General features: G+C 38.4%; 8 protein-coding genes across 8 annotated transcripts; 4 read left to right on the forward strand and 4 right to left on the reverse strand.

Moving 5' to 3' along the window:
* Window positions 1-191: 191 nt before the first annotated feature.
* On the reverse strand, window positions 192-965 carry EIN_097670 (60S ribosomal protein L8, putative; the record flags this gene model as incomplete). The annotated part of the gene is made up of 1 exon (XM_004254203.1): window positions 192-965. One exon carries the CDS (start codon window positions 963-965, stop codon window positions 192-194), a length of 774 nt encoding a protein of 257 aa, XP_004254251.1.
* A 208-nt stretch (window positions 966-1,173) lies between these two features.
* EIN_097680 (hypothetical protein) lies at window positions 1,174-2,708 on the forward strand (the record flags this gene model as incomplete). The annotated part of the gene is made up of 2 exons (XM_004254204.1): window positions 1,174-2,419; window positions 2,479-2,708. The coding sequence occupies 2 exons, from the start codon at window positions 1,174-1,176 to the stop codon at window positions 2,706-2,708; spliced, it is 1,476 nt and encodes a 491-aa protein (XP_004254252.1).
* Window positions 2,709-3,062: 354 nt separating this feature from the next.
* EIN_097690 (hypothetical protein) lies at window positions 3,063-4,187 on the forward strand (the record flags this gene model as incomplete). Its single annotated transcript, XM_004254205.1, has 1 exon — window positions 3,063-4,187. One exon carries the CDS (start codon window positions 3,063-3,065, stop codon window positions 4,185-4,187), a length of 1,125 nt encoding a protein of 374 aa, XP_004254253.1.
* A 75-nt stretch (window positions 4,188-4,262) lies between these two features.
* On the reverse strand, window positions 4,263-5,426 carry EIN_097700 (hypothetical protein; the record flags this gene model as incomplete). Its single annotated transcript, XM_004254206.1, has 1 exon — window positions 4,263-5,426. One exon carries the CDS (start codon window positions 5,424-5,426, stop codon window positions 4,263-4,265), a length of 1,164 nt encoding a protein of 387 aa, XP_004254254.1.
* A 691-nt stretch (window positions 5,427-6,117) lies between these two features.
* EIN_097710 (serine/threonine protein kinase shk2, putative) lies at window positions 6,118-8,146 on the forward strand (the record flags this gene model as incomplete). Its single annotated transcript, XM_004254207.1, has 2 exons — window positions 6,118-6,537; window positions 6,746-8,146. The coding sequence occupies 2 exons, from the start codon at window positions 6,118-6,120 to the stop codon at window positions 8,144-8,146; spliced, it is 1,821 nt and encodes a 606-aa protein (XP_004254255.1).
* A 1,412-nt stretch (window positions 8,147-9,558) lies between these two features.
* Window positions 9,559-13,464, forward strand: EIN_097720 (hypothetical protein; the record flags this gene model as incomplete). Its single annotated transcript, XM_004254208.1, has 1 exon — window positions 9,559-13,464. One exon carries the CDS (start codon window positions 9,559-9,561, stop codon window positions 13,462-13,464), a length of 3,906 nt encoding a protein of 1,301 aa, XP_004254256.1.
* Window positions 13,465-13,589: 125 nt separating this feature from the next.
* On the reverse strand, window positions 13,590-13,907 carry EIN_097730 (hypothetical protein; the record flags this gene model as incomplete). The annotated part of the gene is made up of 1 exon (XM_004254209.1): window positions 13,590-13,907. The coding sequence occupies one exon, from the start codon at window positions 13,905-13,907 to the stop codon at window positions 13,590-13,592; it is 318 nt and encodes a 105-aa protein (XP_004254257.1).
* A 120-nt stretch (window positions 13,908-14,027) lies between these two features.
* EIN_097740 (DNA replication licensing factor MCM9, putative) lies at window positions 14,028-16,841 on the reverse strand (the record flags this gene model as incomplete). Its single annotated transcript, XM_004254210.1, has 1 exon — window positions 14,028-16,841. The coding sequence occupies one exon, from the start codon at window positions 16,839-16,841 to the stop codon at window positions 14,028-14,030; it is 2,814 nt and encodes a 937-aa protein (XP_004254258.1).
* Window positions 16,842-17,562: the final 721 nt, after the last annotated feature.

Genomic DNA, 17,562 nt, shown 5'->3' on the forward strand with positions numbered 1-17,562 from the left:
TAAACAAAAAAAAAGAGTTGTATTACTTTCAATATTTTTTATCACACATTCTGCGTGATAATGATTATGCGAGTAATGGTTATTATCGCAATTTATAAGCAATAATACTGTTTTAAAAAAATAGGGTTTATTAAAAAGTACTTCGACTCAAATCGGATGAGAAAATGATGAAAATGATTCAACCAAGCGATTTAGTTATCAGCAGCACCTTCCTTATTACCACCACGAATAAGACCAGTTCTTCTAGCAGCGACCTTACCACATTTCTGGCCTGGTGGGGATGATCTCTTGATGGTTGTTGGGTGACCGACGTGTTGATGGTTTCCTCCTCCGTGTGGATGTTCGACTGGATTCATAGCTACACCTCTAACTCTTGGCCAGCAAGTTCTCTTTGCCTTGTACATATGATAAGCGACACCAGCCTTCAAAATTGGCTTTTCTGTTCTTCCACCGCCAGCAATCAATCCGATCATAGCTCTGCAAGCGCTCTTTAAAGTCTTTTTAGCACCAGATGGGAGTCTAACTCTTGTGGTTTGAGTCTCAGCACTGTGTGAGATGACAGTGGCGTAGTTTCCGGAGGCTCTAGCCAAGTGTCCTCTGTCTCCTGGTTTTAATTCGACGTTGCAGACGACGGTACCTTCTGGGCATTGACCAATTGGCAAGACGTTTCCGACGTGGAGAGAAGCCTTAGCACCACAGTAGATGTACTGACCACTGTAAATACCTTCAGCGCAAATGAAAAGTTCTTTATCGACACCATATTGGCGTGGGTTTCTGAAAACGACTCTGGCGAGTGGTGCACCTCTTCCCGGGTCATGCTTGACCTCTTGAACTAATCCACGAACGGTGCTGTGGCGCTCGAAGAAGTCGATTGCACGGTGTTGTGCTACTCCAAGCTTGTGGTGGCTGCGCGACTTGAAGATCGATCCTCTTCCCTTTCTCTGTGACAATGTTCTACGTCCCATCTTCCCTGGAGTGAAAATTTTAACCCTAATTTTTTTAGTTCTGTTCGTCCTATTTTCCCATCTTTTTGGGTGCATTGGGCTGTGTTATTATTTGAAGGAATTTCTCCGGGTATAGTTAGTTTAATAATTTTTATATTATAACTTCTAATTTTTTGTCAGAAATGGAGTGGCAAATCAAAAGAAATTAAAAGTGGACTAAAAAGATAAGATGAAAAGTGAGAGCGTGTATGACATCATTGGCGCAGCTCAGGTTGTCTTTATGGTAATCGAACTTGCACTTTGTCTTTTCTTTCTAGTTGGGTGTGTCAGAAAAACTATATTAGAGCACACACACTTATTTGTATATTCTTTAGTCTTTGGTATTCATGTCGTTTTATTCTTCAAATTGAACGACCGCGTTGTTAATTTACTTCTTGGGTTGAGTAGCACACTATTGATATTGGGACTCAATTTACAAATGAATGGAATAGTCAGTGGACTTGGATCGAATAACAAAGGCTTTAAGATACCATTAGTCTTATTAGTATCTGTTCACTTCTTGGGTGTTATTGCGATACATTCGATACTTGTTGATGTTGACGTTTACCAAATTTCTATGTATTCATTAAACACAGTCTGTTTCCTCGGAGAAGTCTTTATGGAATGGGTGGGAATGTTTCTTATACGAAAGGTGATCACAACGAAAATGGGCATTGTCGTCATCATTTTTCAAAACGTGATCAACTTCTTTGTTATCCTCATTTCAGTCCAATTTGCAGTATTAATCTTCATACCAGACTATTTACCAAGAGAATTCATTATATTGATCAACGCTACACTCCGGTCTATTATCATCTTCTTCTCAACTATCCTCTCGCTCACAATTGGTCTTGTTGGCTGTCAGGGGTATGAGGAATTCGACGAGAACTATGAGATCCCGTCCAACTCGATAACAACAGACATCAACTTTTTACTCCACCAAACACCGATTGCAACAAACAAACACTCTGTCATTGGCACTGCTATATTCCTGGGGAGGGAGGTCATATACAAACAAATTGCACTTGGCGATTTGTTCGATATCGAGCAGATATCAGAAGATATCATGAATTTGCGAATGCTCGATAACCCGAATCTCCCAGTTGTTGGTGGGATCTGTCGGACGAATTTGAACGTGTATGTGATTTATGCGTATGGAGTGTGTCCAACACTCGAGACGTGTTGGAATAGGAAGCTCAGAGATTATCAGATATACAAAATAGTGTATGGGATGGTTAATGCACTGTCGTATCTGTTTGATAAGAACATCATTCATTATCATCTCCACAGTCAAAATGTGTTAGTCAACGAGTCGTGTGATAAAGTGATTGTGACGGACATATTACCACTGATGAAACATTGGTTTATTAACAAAGAAGAAAATATGTACTATGAGCTCAGCCAAATTCAGAAAGAAAGTTTCAAGACGGAGTGTAGTTTGTTTTTAAGAATCCAAAGAGTCGTTCTTATGATTGAATTTAATACTCATAGTAAGATGAAACAAATATGCATTTTGTCGTGAAAGCACTTGTAAGGCTTTTAACAAAGAAAGAAAGTGTTACTGTTGATATCAGTGAGGTGCCAGAAACAAGTGTGTTTTATAATACTTTAAAATTATGGATGGCTCCAGATTATATAATGACGTGGGAAAAAATGAAGAACGACTTGGTGTTACTTAGGGCGTCTCTTTTATCGTCTCCTTCTTATCCAGTTGCTCAATATTAATTTCATTGAAAAGTGCTTCACAATTGCGTACTTTTTGTGTGTATTTTGTTCAATAAAGTATGTTTTAGTATAGAAGCATTACTTTGAATTTAAAGTGTATAATGTTATTCTATTATATAATACTATAATAACAATATAATACAATAGAATACCAAATGACATATTATAAGAACTGAACATTCACTTTTATTATTGTATTATAAATTTATTACAAAGTGAATTAAAAAAATAACACTTGTAAAACTATATATTGTAGTTTAAATATCATATAAAAAGTTAAAAGTCAGATCCATCGATATGACGAATTGAAAAGAAAATGATATAATCAATAAGAACTTCAAATAATAAAAAGGAATGCAAGGATTTGGGAGATCATTTTTTGCACTGAAGAATGTTTTGGGAGTTAACAAGAAAATTGCTGACCCCGAGTATGACATGATGAAGAAGAGATTATTAGACATGTCAGCGGAGTTTAAGAAGGCAATCGTGACGATAGAATCTCTTCCTAAAACAGTTGTTTTGGTCTCGACTCAGCATTTGACGATATTAAACTCTCTTCATCTCTGTGTACAGATGTCTAATAATACCCCAGACACTTTAAATCAAATCACTACTCTCATCGACCCATTCAATAAAATGCAGGCAGAGGCAACAAAATATATGAACGACGTCCATAACTTGGTTTTAACACCATTAAAGACGTATGGCGAACAGTTCAACCAACTCGTTAAACGATGTCAAGTCGCGGAGAAGAGAAAGGAGGACTTTGACTATGCCAACGAGAAACTGATGGACATCACAAAACGTCCTATTAACAAACAAAAAGGATTGGCAGACGCACAGACGTTGTACACAACTGCCAAAGAGAACTATGACTGGCTGAAGTTGGAGTTGATTGAAGACACTGACAAACTGTGTAAGAACTGCGAAGTCGTCGCGTTACCAGTTGTAAAACAATTACTCGACCACTACTCACAATACTTGAGCGAACTAAATACGACGTGGAACGCCATCCCTGAACTGACTAAGAAAATCGAACACTCGGACATCTCTGTTGAGTACGTGATAAAGGCATTTGCAGATTCAATGGAAAAAGATACTAATGTACTCAACAAGAGAAATTCCCTTTACCCACACATCGAACCTTCACAACAAACACAACAAGTCGAGGGTATCCAATATACACAGAAGATAGAAAATGAACAAGTTGTCCCCCCACAACAAATCTACCAAATCCCAACACAATCGGAAACAACCACTCAACAACAAACACACGCATTACCACCTCTCCCTGTCCAAAAAAAAGAAAACGAGAAGTTCTGTAAAGTCAATTATGACTATGAAGCACAAGAAGCAAATGAACTGTCAATTAAAACTGATGACACAGTAAAAGTCTTGAGCTCAAGTGGTGATTGGTGGGTCGGCGAGTTAAATGGGAAAACAGGACAGTTTCCAAGTAATTACGTCACTCTGCTCTAATTCACTCCAATTCTATGATACATTCTTTAATAATACTATAATAATAATTTAATAATATAATAATTAACGGAGCAATCAATAATTATTATAATCAAGTAGCCTAAACAATGCAACTCTTCCACCAGACCTCCCAGAAGCAACATAAGCGGAGTGAGGCGAAATAGTCGATTCTTGAACTTTACCCAACCCAGCGAACCCGGGGAAGTTGGAATATGTGAACTTGTTTTGGATGTTACCCAATTTGAGTTGGTTCTCTCCTTTCCAAGTTGACATTAAGAGAAGAGAATTTGTTGAAACGATGTGGGTACAGTCATAGACCAAATTATTGAAGGAGTGGAACGGCGTTGGGGTATTAGACTTCTCTATATCCTTCCACTCATAAATGTTGACGATACCCCCAGTCGATCCACAGGATATATAATTTCCATCTGGTGAGAAAGCTACACTCATAGTATTAATAGACCCTTCATCAGTTAACATAGCTCTGCACCGCATCTTTCGAAGGTCCCACACTGAAATTGAAGCTTTGCTTCCCGTCATCACTAACACGTTCTCCGTTGGATGGAACGCCATCGAAAGAAATTGAGTCGACGAACGCAAGTTTTCAACAACTTGGAGGGACTTCTTGTCGAGCAAAGGCGTTGTCATTTGTTTGTCGTTCAACATGGCAACGTATTGATTCCCGACAGCAAGACGTGTGATGAGTTGCCCGGGTGTAAAAGTCTTCTCAAATGTGGTCGACGCGTCTCTCCTCATATTATAAGTGAAAAATGAGTGCTTCCCACTCAATGCAACGACATTTTCATCGTCTAAATACCTCCCAGTCTCAACACGGAATGGAACTCTGGCGTCTAAAATAGGGTTAACCTTATACCCTTCCATACGATAGAAGTGGAGAAGATTATCATAGCCACCCGTCATCAAAACGTTGTCGGTCTGATGGAACTGACATGTTGTAACAGGACCTTTGTGACTTCTTAATAAAGGAACCGTTTCATCAAATCGTCGCATTGGGATTTCATGTGGAGTGGACGTCTTGGGAGCGTTCGGGTCGATTTTCAAAAGTTCTTTGTCTTCTTCTGAAAGTTCGTCTTTGACTTCTTTGTGCTTCCAAACCTCTTCATATTGCTGTGTTCTTATAACTTTGGGTTGGGCATCATCCTCATCAACCCAAGCAGACTCTTTTTCGGGCTCTTTATTCTCCAAAATTTCAAATTGATCCTCTTCACTCGTTGACATTCAATTGACTTTCGTGATAAACCCTATATTTTCGTTTTAAAATCTTTTCAAATATGTTATATTTTTATATCAGTAAAAATGTTTTTTTTTAAGTGTATTCTACCTTTATTTATTTCCGTTATAATTATGTTGAATATAAAAAATATTATTTATTATATTCATTTTAATGACATATCATTAATCATAATATTAGGATTAATTAAATTATATTATGTATATTATTATTTGGTATAGTATTATTTTAACTAAAATTATAGTTTAATTTTATTATTTAATTTTTATACTTTTGAGTATTTTTCTTTCTCTTTTTGTTACTAAAATATAATTTATGTATGGTTATAATATAGTTTATTTGAAACTTTAAATGAAATTTAATCACCCAAAAATACAGAACGAACGCTACATTTACCAAGATGTTTCCAGCGCCTTTCTTTTCCTATTAAAGGTTTGAGATTTGGTTATGATAATCGAACAAAAAAAACATCAAAAACAAAATTTGAAAATATTTTAAAAAAAAACTATATTAAATTAATAAAAAAAACTATAATGAAACCAAACGACAAAAATCCCAATAATGGCGGACTAAATGGGTAAAACTTTTCCGTCATATTTATGCAACATGAAAAAAAACAAAACGATGAGAAAGAAAGCGAAAAAAAATAGGGACGCGAACTGAGAAGTCAAAGCATCTATGGCTGATCCCGAGATTCCAACGAAATTGGACGAAAAGTCGAAAGAGGCTCTTTGTGAATATTTGAGTACACCGCAAGAGAAGAAGACTGTGTTGGAAACTATTTACTTTGACATTGCCGCGGGCCTTCGCGAGGACGAGACAATGGAATATCGAATGGCTGTCGTCAACTTTCCAGAGCGAAAATTCAAACTGATTCGACACGGCAAGACTCGAGAAGAGTTTCCTTTCACTATACTTAACACAGTTAATTATTGCCACTCCCCAACACAGTTCAAAATGAAAATCACACTGTGTGACCACCCTTCTATTGTCTTGTTAACACAGAACGAAAGCGACTACAACGCCCTTTTTGAGATACTTAGAAAGATCACTACTGATAATAATGTTGTACTCTACAAAGAAGACTTCCTTCAAGACGTTTGTTGATTTATTTAACTCTTATGCGATAGAAATTTCATATCACGGGTGTGGAGCATCTAAACAATTCTAATAAGATGACTCAAAAAGAATGTAATAAAACAATTACATTCTTTTTTTGTGTAATTCATGAAACTGGTTTTAACAATAAATACCAGTTTGGTAAATTATTTAGAAGTTTTCTTGAGAAGGACATTTTCACGAGTAGTATTGCCACTTGATTAAGATGGTTTCGTGCAAAAAACACGGGAAGACGTTTTGGGCACGGCGGTCTTTGAACATCTACAACGGAGCCATTGTGTTGTATGCGGTGAATGGAGAGATCCCCCTCACAGTGCTTCCGCTCAGTCAAAATGTTGAGATCACAAAACATCAGAAGTTAATGTTGATCTTCATGTGCGTTATTCGACGAGTATATTTACGATTTGATACAGAAGAGGAGTGCGACGAAGTCGAGAGTTTGTGTAAAAAGTGCCAACAGTATTACCACAAGCCTCATGTGATGGTTGTGAGAGATTTCTTTTCTGGGAAACTTGAGGACTTGACACCGACGTGCAGAGAGTTGTGTAACAAAAACAATTTGTATCCAGAAGAGTGTGAAGCTAATTTTAGTGTGTTGTGCGAGATACTTCGGTCACAGACAAAGAAGAGGTACGCCACAATGACTGAGAAGAGGCAGTTGCAATACAAATTGGAGAAAGCAGAGCCGAAAGAACCCACCGAGAAACCTAAAAAAGAGGTCGCACCACCCGAGGACGACTTAATGTTGTACTGCACTAAAGATGACCCGAATAAGTATTTCACGAATTTTGTGTCGATTGGAAAAGGTGGGTTTGGTGAAGTGTTTTGTGTGCAACGTGTGGAAGACGGGAAGCCAGTCGCATTGAAAATGCTGAGACACTCTGTTGATGAGAGGAGTTCGAAAATTGGAGCGGAAGTAGCGCGACTTCACAACTGGAAGCACCCGAACATTGTTGGGTTTGAGGGGTGTTGGTTGTATCGCAATCAAGTCTTCATTGGGATGGAATATTGCTCTCTGGGAACACTTAAGTCACTTCTGAAGAATCGGATGAGGCCTTTCCACGAAACGGATACTGCGTATTTATTGCAAGAGACTTTGAAAGCGCTGAAATACATCCACGAACAGGGCTTTGTCCACAGAGACGTGAAGACAGCGAACATCATGTTGAAACAAAACTTTGAGATTAAGGTGATCGACTTTGGGTTGGTTGTTAGAATCAGTTCAAAACCATCGAACCGAGCCGGTTCGAAGGCTTACATGGCGCCCGAGGTTATCAAACAAATACCATATAACGAAAAGGTTGATATTTGGAGTATTGGGTGTGTAGCACAAGAGTTGTTTGAAGGAAACCCGCCTTACAGAGAGTTGGGGATGTTGAAGGGGTTGTTCAAAGTAGCCACCGTTGGTGCGCCAGGGCTGAGGTTCCCATCGAAAACACTTCCGGAACTGGTCGACTTTGTTAACAAGTGCTTCATCTATGACCCCGAGAAACGGTGGTCTGCGAAACAACTCTTGGAACACCCACTCATGAAACAAGTTGATTTTTCTATCATCAAGCAGAGAGGAAGCAAAGTAGGAGGGGTGTAAGAAAGTATTTTGTCAAGACAGAGTAGTCCAGTTGATGGTTAAGTGAACTATAAATTTCTTTTTTAAATTGGACGAACTTAATAATTTGAAACTCAAAAAAGTAATGGACAAACAACTCCCAACACAAACACTGCTTGCGTGGATGAACACACAAATTTGGGTGGTGTTAAAGTCACGCCGAGAGTATGTTGGAGTCATGAAGGGGATTGACGAGTATACAAGTGTGTTTTTTTGTTCATTGAAGTCTTCTATAGAGAAAGAAATAACAGCAAGATGTTGTGTTGGAGAATTGTGTTGAATACGAAGCAAAGGAAGGAGGGTATGAGGAGACCAAACATAAATTGTTGCTGTTGTGTGGGAATTCAATTGAAATGATCGTGAAGGGGGAGAAGACGGACTTGAAGAAATGACTCTTTGTGTGTTTTTGACAATCGACTGCTTTTCTTTTTTTGTTTCTCAAGTGACATATTGTATATACAGTAAAACTTCCCTAGAGCGGGAGGGTGTGGTATTTTTTTGTTCTTCCAAGAGCGTGCATTTTGCCAATCAAACCTTAATTACCGCTCGATAGAGAACTCTATTTTTAATTTCAGTCTTTGAAATGCCCGCTCTTGGGAGAACCCGCTCTTCAGAAGTACCGCTCTTGGGAGGTTTTACTGTATATCTATAACAATTGATATCACATATTTGACAATACTAAATCAATGAATTGCGGTGAAGGGTAATAAAAAGGATAACAAATACCTCCATTTTTATAAGTTAATAATTGTTTTATGTTTCTAAATCAAATGATACGCAAAAGTACCAATTTTACTGTGTAAAACCGGGAAAATCTGTGAAGATTCATCGAAAGAATACCAAGTGGCAAACTTGAACAACATGCGATTGAACATTCATTGTATGACAATAGTTCATCAAAAATACCAAAAAGACGGGAAAAGAGAGAGAAAATAATACAAAGGGTTTCTTTGTATTTTTTGGTCTGATTTTGCTCTTTATAATGACAAACAATTTTCAACAAAACTTGAGTAATTGCAAATGCGTAAGAGTGGTAAAACTGCTCGAGAAAAAGATCGCTGATACCAACAAGTAATATCCTTTGATCTGCAAATATCAAAATACTATGAAAGTGTTAGATATTATTATAACTCCTATTTATATACCAAGTATGTTCTACTAGTAATCAATTCTAATTGTTTTATTAAAGAAATGAACTATTGTCGACCAAACAAAGCCATCAGACCATGATATTATTCAAATAATTTAGAGACTCTTTGAACAAAGAAAAGAGTTAAAAAAAGATAACAGTCATTACCACTGGTCATGCGAAAGAGAAAACAAGTAACATACTCTATTTTACCCCAAAAAATGGGAAATGAAACAAAAAAGATGAGTGACTAGATATTCAGTGAATGGTTTGTCTTTTCTACATCCATCTCAAGACTTACACGCAGAAAACGAACTCGTCGGACGGGACGGACTACGTCGCACCAAAGAATTGGAGAAGGTCGTACAGCAGTCTGTTTGTCTCGGTGAACTCGCAACAGTTCGCACACCCCACACGCAGAAATACGGCGTCGCAAAGGACGTCACCTCACGAAATTCGAGAGCGCCCATTATTTCTCCCTTGTGTCGAAACATGCTTCCAACTTATTCCAAAGTTTAATAAGTCGCAAAAGGAACTCGAACGCGACGACGCCGCGACGAAGAGAGGCGGTCTCAATTTAGAGGAAATTCTTGCGATCATCATGTATGCGGATTCTACACAAGTCGTCATCAATTTGCGGATGGTTAGTAAACACGTCTACTCTGCTTTCAGACACATGAAGACTAACCCATTTTATAGCGAGAAAAAGCTCAATAAATCGGCGAATGTCAAGAAGCGGATCGTCAATGCACGCAAGGACGTACTCCTCTTCAGAAATTTGAAGTGTTTGAAAGGACAACTTGAAACGTTCCAGACCATCAAAGACGCCAAATTACAGGACTACAAGAGTTTTGTTGTCATCAACGATTTTTCAAGTGTCGACAACAACATCTTCAACAGCATTAAGTCGAGAATTATAGACTTGACGCTTGTCATATACCCAGAAATAGAAATCAATTTTGAGGGACTCACTGCACTGAAAACACTGAAGATTGATTTTAATAACAATGAGGTGACAACAGCGTCACAACAACTCCTCAAAAACATCGAACTCTTGAAGAAGAATATTTACTTTAAAGAATTGTTTGTCCGATGCAACGGGAAATATGCGGCGTCGTTGGGGAAGATGCTGAAGTCGATGAAATTGGTGAAACAACAAATTGTCGTCCGGTTTGATCGGATTAGTGAGAACGAATGCGTCAAATTTTTGTCGCACCGAACTGGCGCGATAGTGTTAGTGATGAGAAACGATTTGGACAACTCGATATTGTCCAACTCGGTGCAAATTATTCCAGACAACGAGGGGGTCTATCACATCTCGAGTTCACTTGTTCTTAGAAAAAGGTTTCTTGCTGATTTTGTGAAGAAGAATTGTCCGAGTAGTGTGAGTGTCTGTGGGAAATGCGAATGTTCCGTCGACAAAATCGACATGACGACGTGCACAACGTTAACAGCTTTGACTCTCAATGAGTGTAAATTTAGTGACGAATGTGCGCTGTTATTGCCAACGAGTGTAGTGTCCTTTGGAATGGTAAATATCGACTATGTTGGACTGTCCAATTTGGTACACGTCGATGTTAAACAATTAGAATTTGTGAGTTGTAACACATTATCATCGCTGACCATCCCCCCTTCTGTGACTTCGTTGTCGATTGATAAGTGTATTTCACTTTCGTCAATCGACAATTTGAATAAGGCGAATGTCCACTTCATTAAAATAGCCGGGTGCTCCAACGTCAGAAATTTGAATATCCCAACGACGTTGGAGTCGTTGTCTATCAACGATTGTAAGAAAATCACACATTTACTGAACTTGGAAAATGCACCGATGCGCGATTTGAATATCAAATACTGCGGGCGGTTATCGGTGATCAATTTGCCACAAACGTTGACATTGTTGCACATTTCAAACTGTGAAAAGTTGGTTGAGTTGATGAATTTCTCCGAGATCAAATTACTCGACTTTGAATCTTCTGGCCCATTTAATGTGGACAACCTCGTCTTTCCAAAGTCTATGACACATTTGGAGTTCGGCGACTATGAAGCTAAAAACACGACAACACTCACCAATTTGACTGATTTGAACGATTTGAAGGTACTCACAATTACCAACGCAAAATTTTTAGAAATGTTGGCTTTTCCACCAAATTTGACTGGTCTGATTTTGCACGAATGTCACACACTCACATTCTATCCAAACTTGATGGAACTCAATCTCCAGTTCATGGACATCACACACTGTGACGCATTGACGTGTTTGAGCTTCCCTACTACCCTCACAAAGATGAATATTTCAAACTGCCAACACGTGACTGAATTCCCAAATTTGGAGGAAATGACAAACTTGAAGGAGCTGGACATCGACCAATGCTCGTCTTTGGAAGTCGTTTACTTCCCCCTTTCAATCACGAAACTGAAGGTCACGAAGTGTAAGAATTTGCTTGATCTTCCAAACATCCACGAGTTGAATATCCCATTCAAACACTTGTTGCCATTCTATTACAACTTGAAAACCCCATTAATACCAACTACACTATCTGATATTCTGATTGAGGCGTGGGAGTGCGTTTCTTTACCAAATTTGGAGTGTCTCCATTTGCTCGATTTGCAGATCACGAATTGTTCGTTTATCACTTCACTGAGCTGTCCAACGACGGTCACATTTTTGGAGATGAACGGATGCAAGGCAATTTCTAAGATTTGCAACTTGCCGAAACTCAAAATTCAAATATTGAAAATCTGTTACTGCTCTTCACTGAAATCGTTGAAGCTGCCAACTACAGTCTCAAAGTTGGTGATGTACGACGACACAAACATCTCAATTTCTAATAGCAAAAAGCTTCCATTGAAATCCCTCTATATGGAAAGTTTGGAGAATTTAAAAAGTATAGCACTCCCGACGACTTTAACGAAACTCGAGATTAAAGAATGCACTGCAATCACTTCATTGCCTGGAATAGCATCAGCACAAATAGAAGAGATGCACCTCTTCTTGTTCAAACGATTGAAAACACTTGAGCTGCCCACGACGGTAACAAAACTCATATTGGACTCGTTCAAGATGTTGACATCCCTTGACAACTTGGAGAAGATCTCAATGAGCTCTTTGAAGATCTCGGGAATGAAGAAAATACAGAAACTCAAATTTCCAAGTCACTTGACAAAGCTCGAGATGTGCAGTTGTTCGAGTTTGAAAACACTTCAAATTAGTAACTTACCATTGGCAGAGCTATCACTCTTTATGTTGGACGGTATGAAAAGCGTTGAGCTGCCCACTGGAATATCAAAGCTGCGAATCGACAGTTGTCCGATATTCACTTTATCGTCTTTGGCAAATTTGAAGGGGCTCAAACTCCTAGAGATGATACGAAGTCCAATGGTGGAGACTGTTGTGTTGCCCGAGACAATCAACGAGTTGAGCATTACGGAGTGTGGTGGGTTAAAAGCGCTTCCTGGGTTGGAGAAGCTGAAACTCAATTCGGACACGTTACTACAAATCTCTTTGACTTTGGAGTCCCCTATTTTAACACAAAAAATGATGGAGGGAACAATCAAAAAGGGCAACTTAGAGATCAAAGGATGGAAGTGTAAGAACTTAAATTCGATTGAATCAATTGACGCAAAGAAAGTGGTTGTAACGCAGTGCGACCAACTTTCAAGCATCGAGTTTGGAAAGAAAATAACAGAACTGGAGATCAGTGACTGCACTGCGTTGGTTCATGTTGGAATCGACGACGGTGGGCTGACACTTTTCAACTTGAAAAATTGTATTAAACTGAGTGAATGCTCGTTTCCATCGACTTTAAAAACACTACGTCTCCACACATGTGGCGATTTGTATAAGATCGATGTCAGTCGAGCGACCGATTTGACGAGAATCGACGCGACACAGTGTAACCATTTACAAGTGATTTGCGCACCACAATCGCTCAAAATCATCACTGTGGATAACTGCGACAACTTCGAGAAGATCGACAACTTTAAGGAGTCAGGGACGCTCGAATGTTTCATCAACGAGTGCGACTGCATCGAACAGATTTCGCCACCGACATGCATCACAAAGCTGAGTATTCAGAAGTGTTACTCTCTCAATACTGTTGTGGATATCGACAGTCTTGTGAATTTACCAAGGGATATTGTGCGGTCCTTCAAAATTTTGTCCAAAAAGTAAATATTATTTTTCTTATTGTTCTTTCGAAAGAAATCTTAAACAGCATACCCTTCACAATAGAGCTGTGTTGCCTAAATTTTTCGAACGTGTAAGCCAAAAATCATTAATCGATACAATTCAACGCCTTAGAGAAGTGGACAACACCACGACCATTTGCCAAACACAAAGTCGACATTGTCGTGGTGGTATTGGTTCAATTTATCTGGATCAAATTTGCCGATCCCCACATCGTCTTCGGTGTCATCGCTACTGTCATCGTCTGAATCATCGTCGTCCGAAGTTGGAGTGTCTTGTGTAGTATCGTCCTCATAGTCATACAGTTGGTTACAGTCGCCATGCAAGCATGGGTTATAGTCTATCGTGTTAAACTGTCCCAACTCTTCTCCTAAAATATTGACCTTCTCATTGTCCACGTCGTTAATGTTGTCATCGTCACTTGACATGTTATACTTTTTCGAGAAAAGTCTATTTTAAGAGTTCAAAGCCCTTCAAAAATTTACAAAGTTGATTTGATGTTTTGAGCTCAAAACCAATTGGAAAGAATAAATCAGACAAGTAATAAATTACAATGGACGTTTCTCCTTGAACATCTCGTCGATGTCGTCCAAGTCAAAATCGTCGTCAGGCTTTCTCTTTGGTGGGGAAACCTTAACCACACCTGCTCCTTTGTTGAGAGTTTTGAATGAGGATATCTTTTGGAGCAACGAGAGGGTATTTGGTGTTGTTTGTGTTGTTGTTTGTGAAGTTTGTGGGGGTTTCACAATGGTAGTAGGTGGTGGTTTTTTTGCAAACGACCCAATCTTTGACAATGACGTCGGAATAGAAGAGTCGTCGAGCTCCTCTAAAATGCTATCTATTTCAATTTCTCTGTTTTCTTTTTCTGCTTTGTGTTGTGTGACCTTTTGTATAATATGTTGTGATATTTTCTTCGCATTTTCAGTACTCTTGTGGAGACTTTGTGTTGGTTTCTTTTCTTTGGATTTCTGCACTTCTTTCTGGGCTTCTTTTTCGGTTTCTTTGCTCTTTTTAAATTTCGTCTCCAGTTGTATTTTCGTGGTGTTTTGATTAGGCTTTTCTACTGTCTCTTGTGGTAAAGCGTCGACTTTTCTTTCACTTTTCTCACTCTGAGTGTCATCAAGCAACTCAAATCCATCCAATAATCCGTCCATATCAATGTCATTCATGTCTTTATTTGGATTTTCAATTTCCATTTGTTTGGAACTCGATGCTTCATTGTGCATCTTTTGAACTTGTTTCGCTGCTTTGCTAAAATCAATTTTGCTCTGCACTAACTTCTTTGGACTTTCCACTGCTTTCTTTTCCACCGTCAGCTTCCCAGAACTCATTTTGATTGTTTCCTTTACGGCGTTTGTTTTGTTGTGTTCTTCTATTTGTAAAATGCTTTGAACCTTTTGCGGTGGTTTAAACAACTGGCTTTGACTTCTCTCCTCGATGGTTTCATTCGACTTCCTTTTTTCTTGATTAAATAAAAGACTTTGTCCTTTCCTCAATTGCCCACCTCTCATCTTTTGTGATGGAAACACTATTTCAGACATTTCACTCCTCCTCTGTGACTCCAAGTAATTCTTCCAAAAGCTTTCTCGGGTTTCCAATTCTTCTTCCTCGATGCTTTTCTCCGCCTCGCTAGTAAATTGGGTTGTCGACTGCAACTTCTCACACTGACTATTTTCTTTCCCAATTTGTGAAAGCTCGATACTCCCATCAATCAAGTACTCAAGTTTTAAGGTCTGCAACAGTCGCAATTCATATACTTTATAACTCTCATCGGGGTCCGTCGGAAACTCGGAGTTTTCTTTGCTGTTCGACGCTCCGTTCTGTGAAGATTCTATAAGCAACACCGCACACACCGCATCCATCAATAACACGCTTTTATGCATCATCAACTTGGCGTGCGCCTGCGATATTCTAATCAACGATTCCAGTAAACGGACAGACGTCCTCCCCGACTCTCTTCTTTCCTTCCCTCTCTGATTGTTATAGTACTCTTGAATCACCAATTTGGCCTCTTCTGTTATTTCTGGAAAGAAATGTATTTTGGTGTATACAATGTAACTCTGTAATTCGGGGGTGGTCAACAGAGGAGCAATGTCTGGTTTATGTCCATTCAACACATAGTCAGATACTCTCTCGTCCCATTGTTGGTTTCTCTCGTCTAACATGATAAGAATGATATCAAATCGCGACAATAGAGGCGGGTCGATTGCGGTGTTAAGACTCAATGACTTGCTGCAGTCATATTTTCCTTTAGGGTTTGTCGCCGCAAGTATCGCCGTTCGGGTGTGGAGTTGAGATACAATTCCAGCTTTGGCAACAGAGAGCGTCTGTTGTTCCATAGCTTCGTGGATATCCGCTTTATCGGCTTTGCTCATCGTCGAGAATTCGTCAATGCAACACACCCCACCATCCGCTAGAACTAATGCACCGGCGTCCAAACTCAATTCCCCACCAACATTAACTACAGCAACAGTAAGTCCAGCAGAGGTTGTTCCTCCTCCAGTCGTTTGAACGTGTCTTGGTCCGAGTTTTGAAGCAAAATTAAGTAACTGGGACTTTCCTGTCCCGGGGTCACCTACTAAAAGGAGATGAACAGTACCTCGTATAGTCGTTTTAGTTACTTCATCAAGATGTGGCACACCACCCAAAGCTACAAGCATTACTGCTAATTTACATAATCGCATTCCACACAATTCAGGAGACACTGATTGGAGGATCAAGTCTCGTGCCAACAAAGGGTGGTCTGCGTGCTGTTCCCAAATGTTTTTGAACTTTGTTTCCATCTCTTCTGTAATGGTGACAGCAAGTCTGTCGATGTTTCTTGATGTAATATAATCTGCCACTACAACAATTTCAAGTTGTGGTTGTTCATCCTCATTTGATGTTAACCAACGCACTCTAACACGCCCTTTGATTGTCACAAAATCACCGGCTTGCGTATCTCCTACCAACTCCCCCAATAAAATGACAGTGACTTGTCGTTGTAATCCAGCAGAAACGATGTTGTGTGTCGGTTCTTGTACACGGAGCTCTTGGTAGTCGGTCGTTTGTTGCTTCCCTTCAATCACTGTGAATTTTTTGTTACGACACAGATCACCAGTCGGAGTTGTCCCCCCACACGAAGGAGGGGTTTCAAACTGGTACGATGTCTCTACTTGTGCCTCCACCTCAAACTCTCTCTTACACTTCGCACATCGATACACACGCCTGAATTCTAAAAGTTTTGTGTTTGATGACCGCAATACAGTTCCTTCAAATTGAACACTCTCATTGACATTTGCTGGTGTTGGTAAAGTATTGATTTTGTTATAATTTCCATCAGGAATATTATTTGGAAGTGGTGTCGGTGTGATTTCTTCCATTGAGTTTTTGAATTCTTAAAAAAATTGTGTTTCAATAAAAACAAATTAATAACATTTAGTTAAAATGTTTTTTAATTGCGTTATTTTTTTTGTTTAAAAAAATTGAAAACAAATTTTTCCACAAAACAGTCGATATTTTATACTTTGTTTGTATTTTATCATTTTTTATTTTTGTATGATTAAAATAGTTTTCATTATTATTGAATTTAAAACTAAATAATTTTATGTATTTTATTTAAAGTTATACTTTCATAGTTTAATTATTATTTTTTTTAACAAAAATACTATTTGTTTACTATATATGTTCTATAATATATTAAAAGTAAATTATTAATAATAATAATATTATACTTATTATAACATTATTTTAAAATCAAATGTTATTATAATTTATTAAAAAATAATATTATAAAAAGTATTAAATTGGCAATTCAATTTTTTACTCTTTTCTGGCTCTTCCCATTTTAAAGTGGACAAAATGAATTGCCAAACTTCTCTATATTATCATGATAAGTATTTTTTTAGTTTATATACTTATAAACTTTTCAAAGAAGAAAGTGACGTATGCCTTAGTAATGACCACAAATAGGAAGAGAAAGAAACTAAGTATTACTTGATAGTAGATCCCAATTTAAAAGCACTTTTCCCATCAAATTGCTGCCATTTTCACATACAAAACATTCAAATAACCCTTTTTAGAACAAGCTATACAAAACTATAA

The sequence above is a fragment of the Entamoeba invadens genome (assembly GCF_000330505.1).
Source record: "Entamoeba invadens IP1 unplaced genomic scaffold scaff_1105074725199, whole genome shotgun sequence".
Classification (NCBI taxonomy): Eukaryota; Evosea; order Mastigamoebida; family Endamoebidae; genus Entamoeba; species Entamoeba invadens.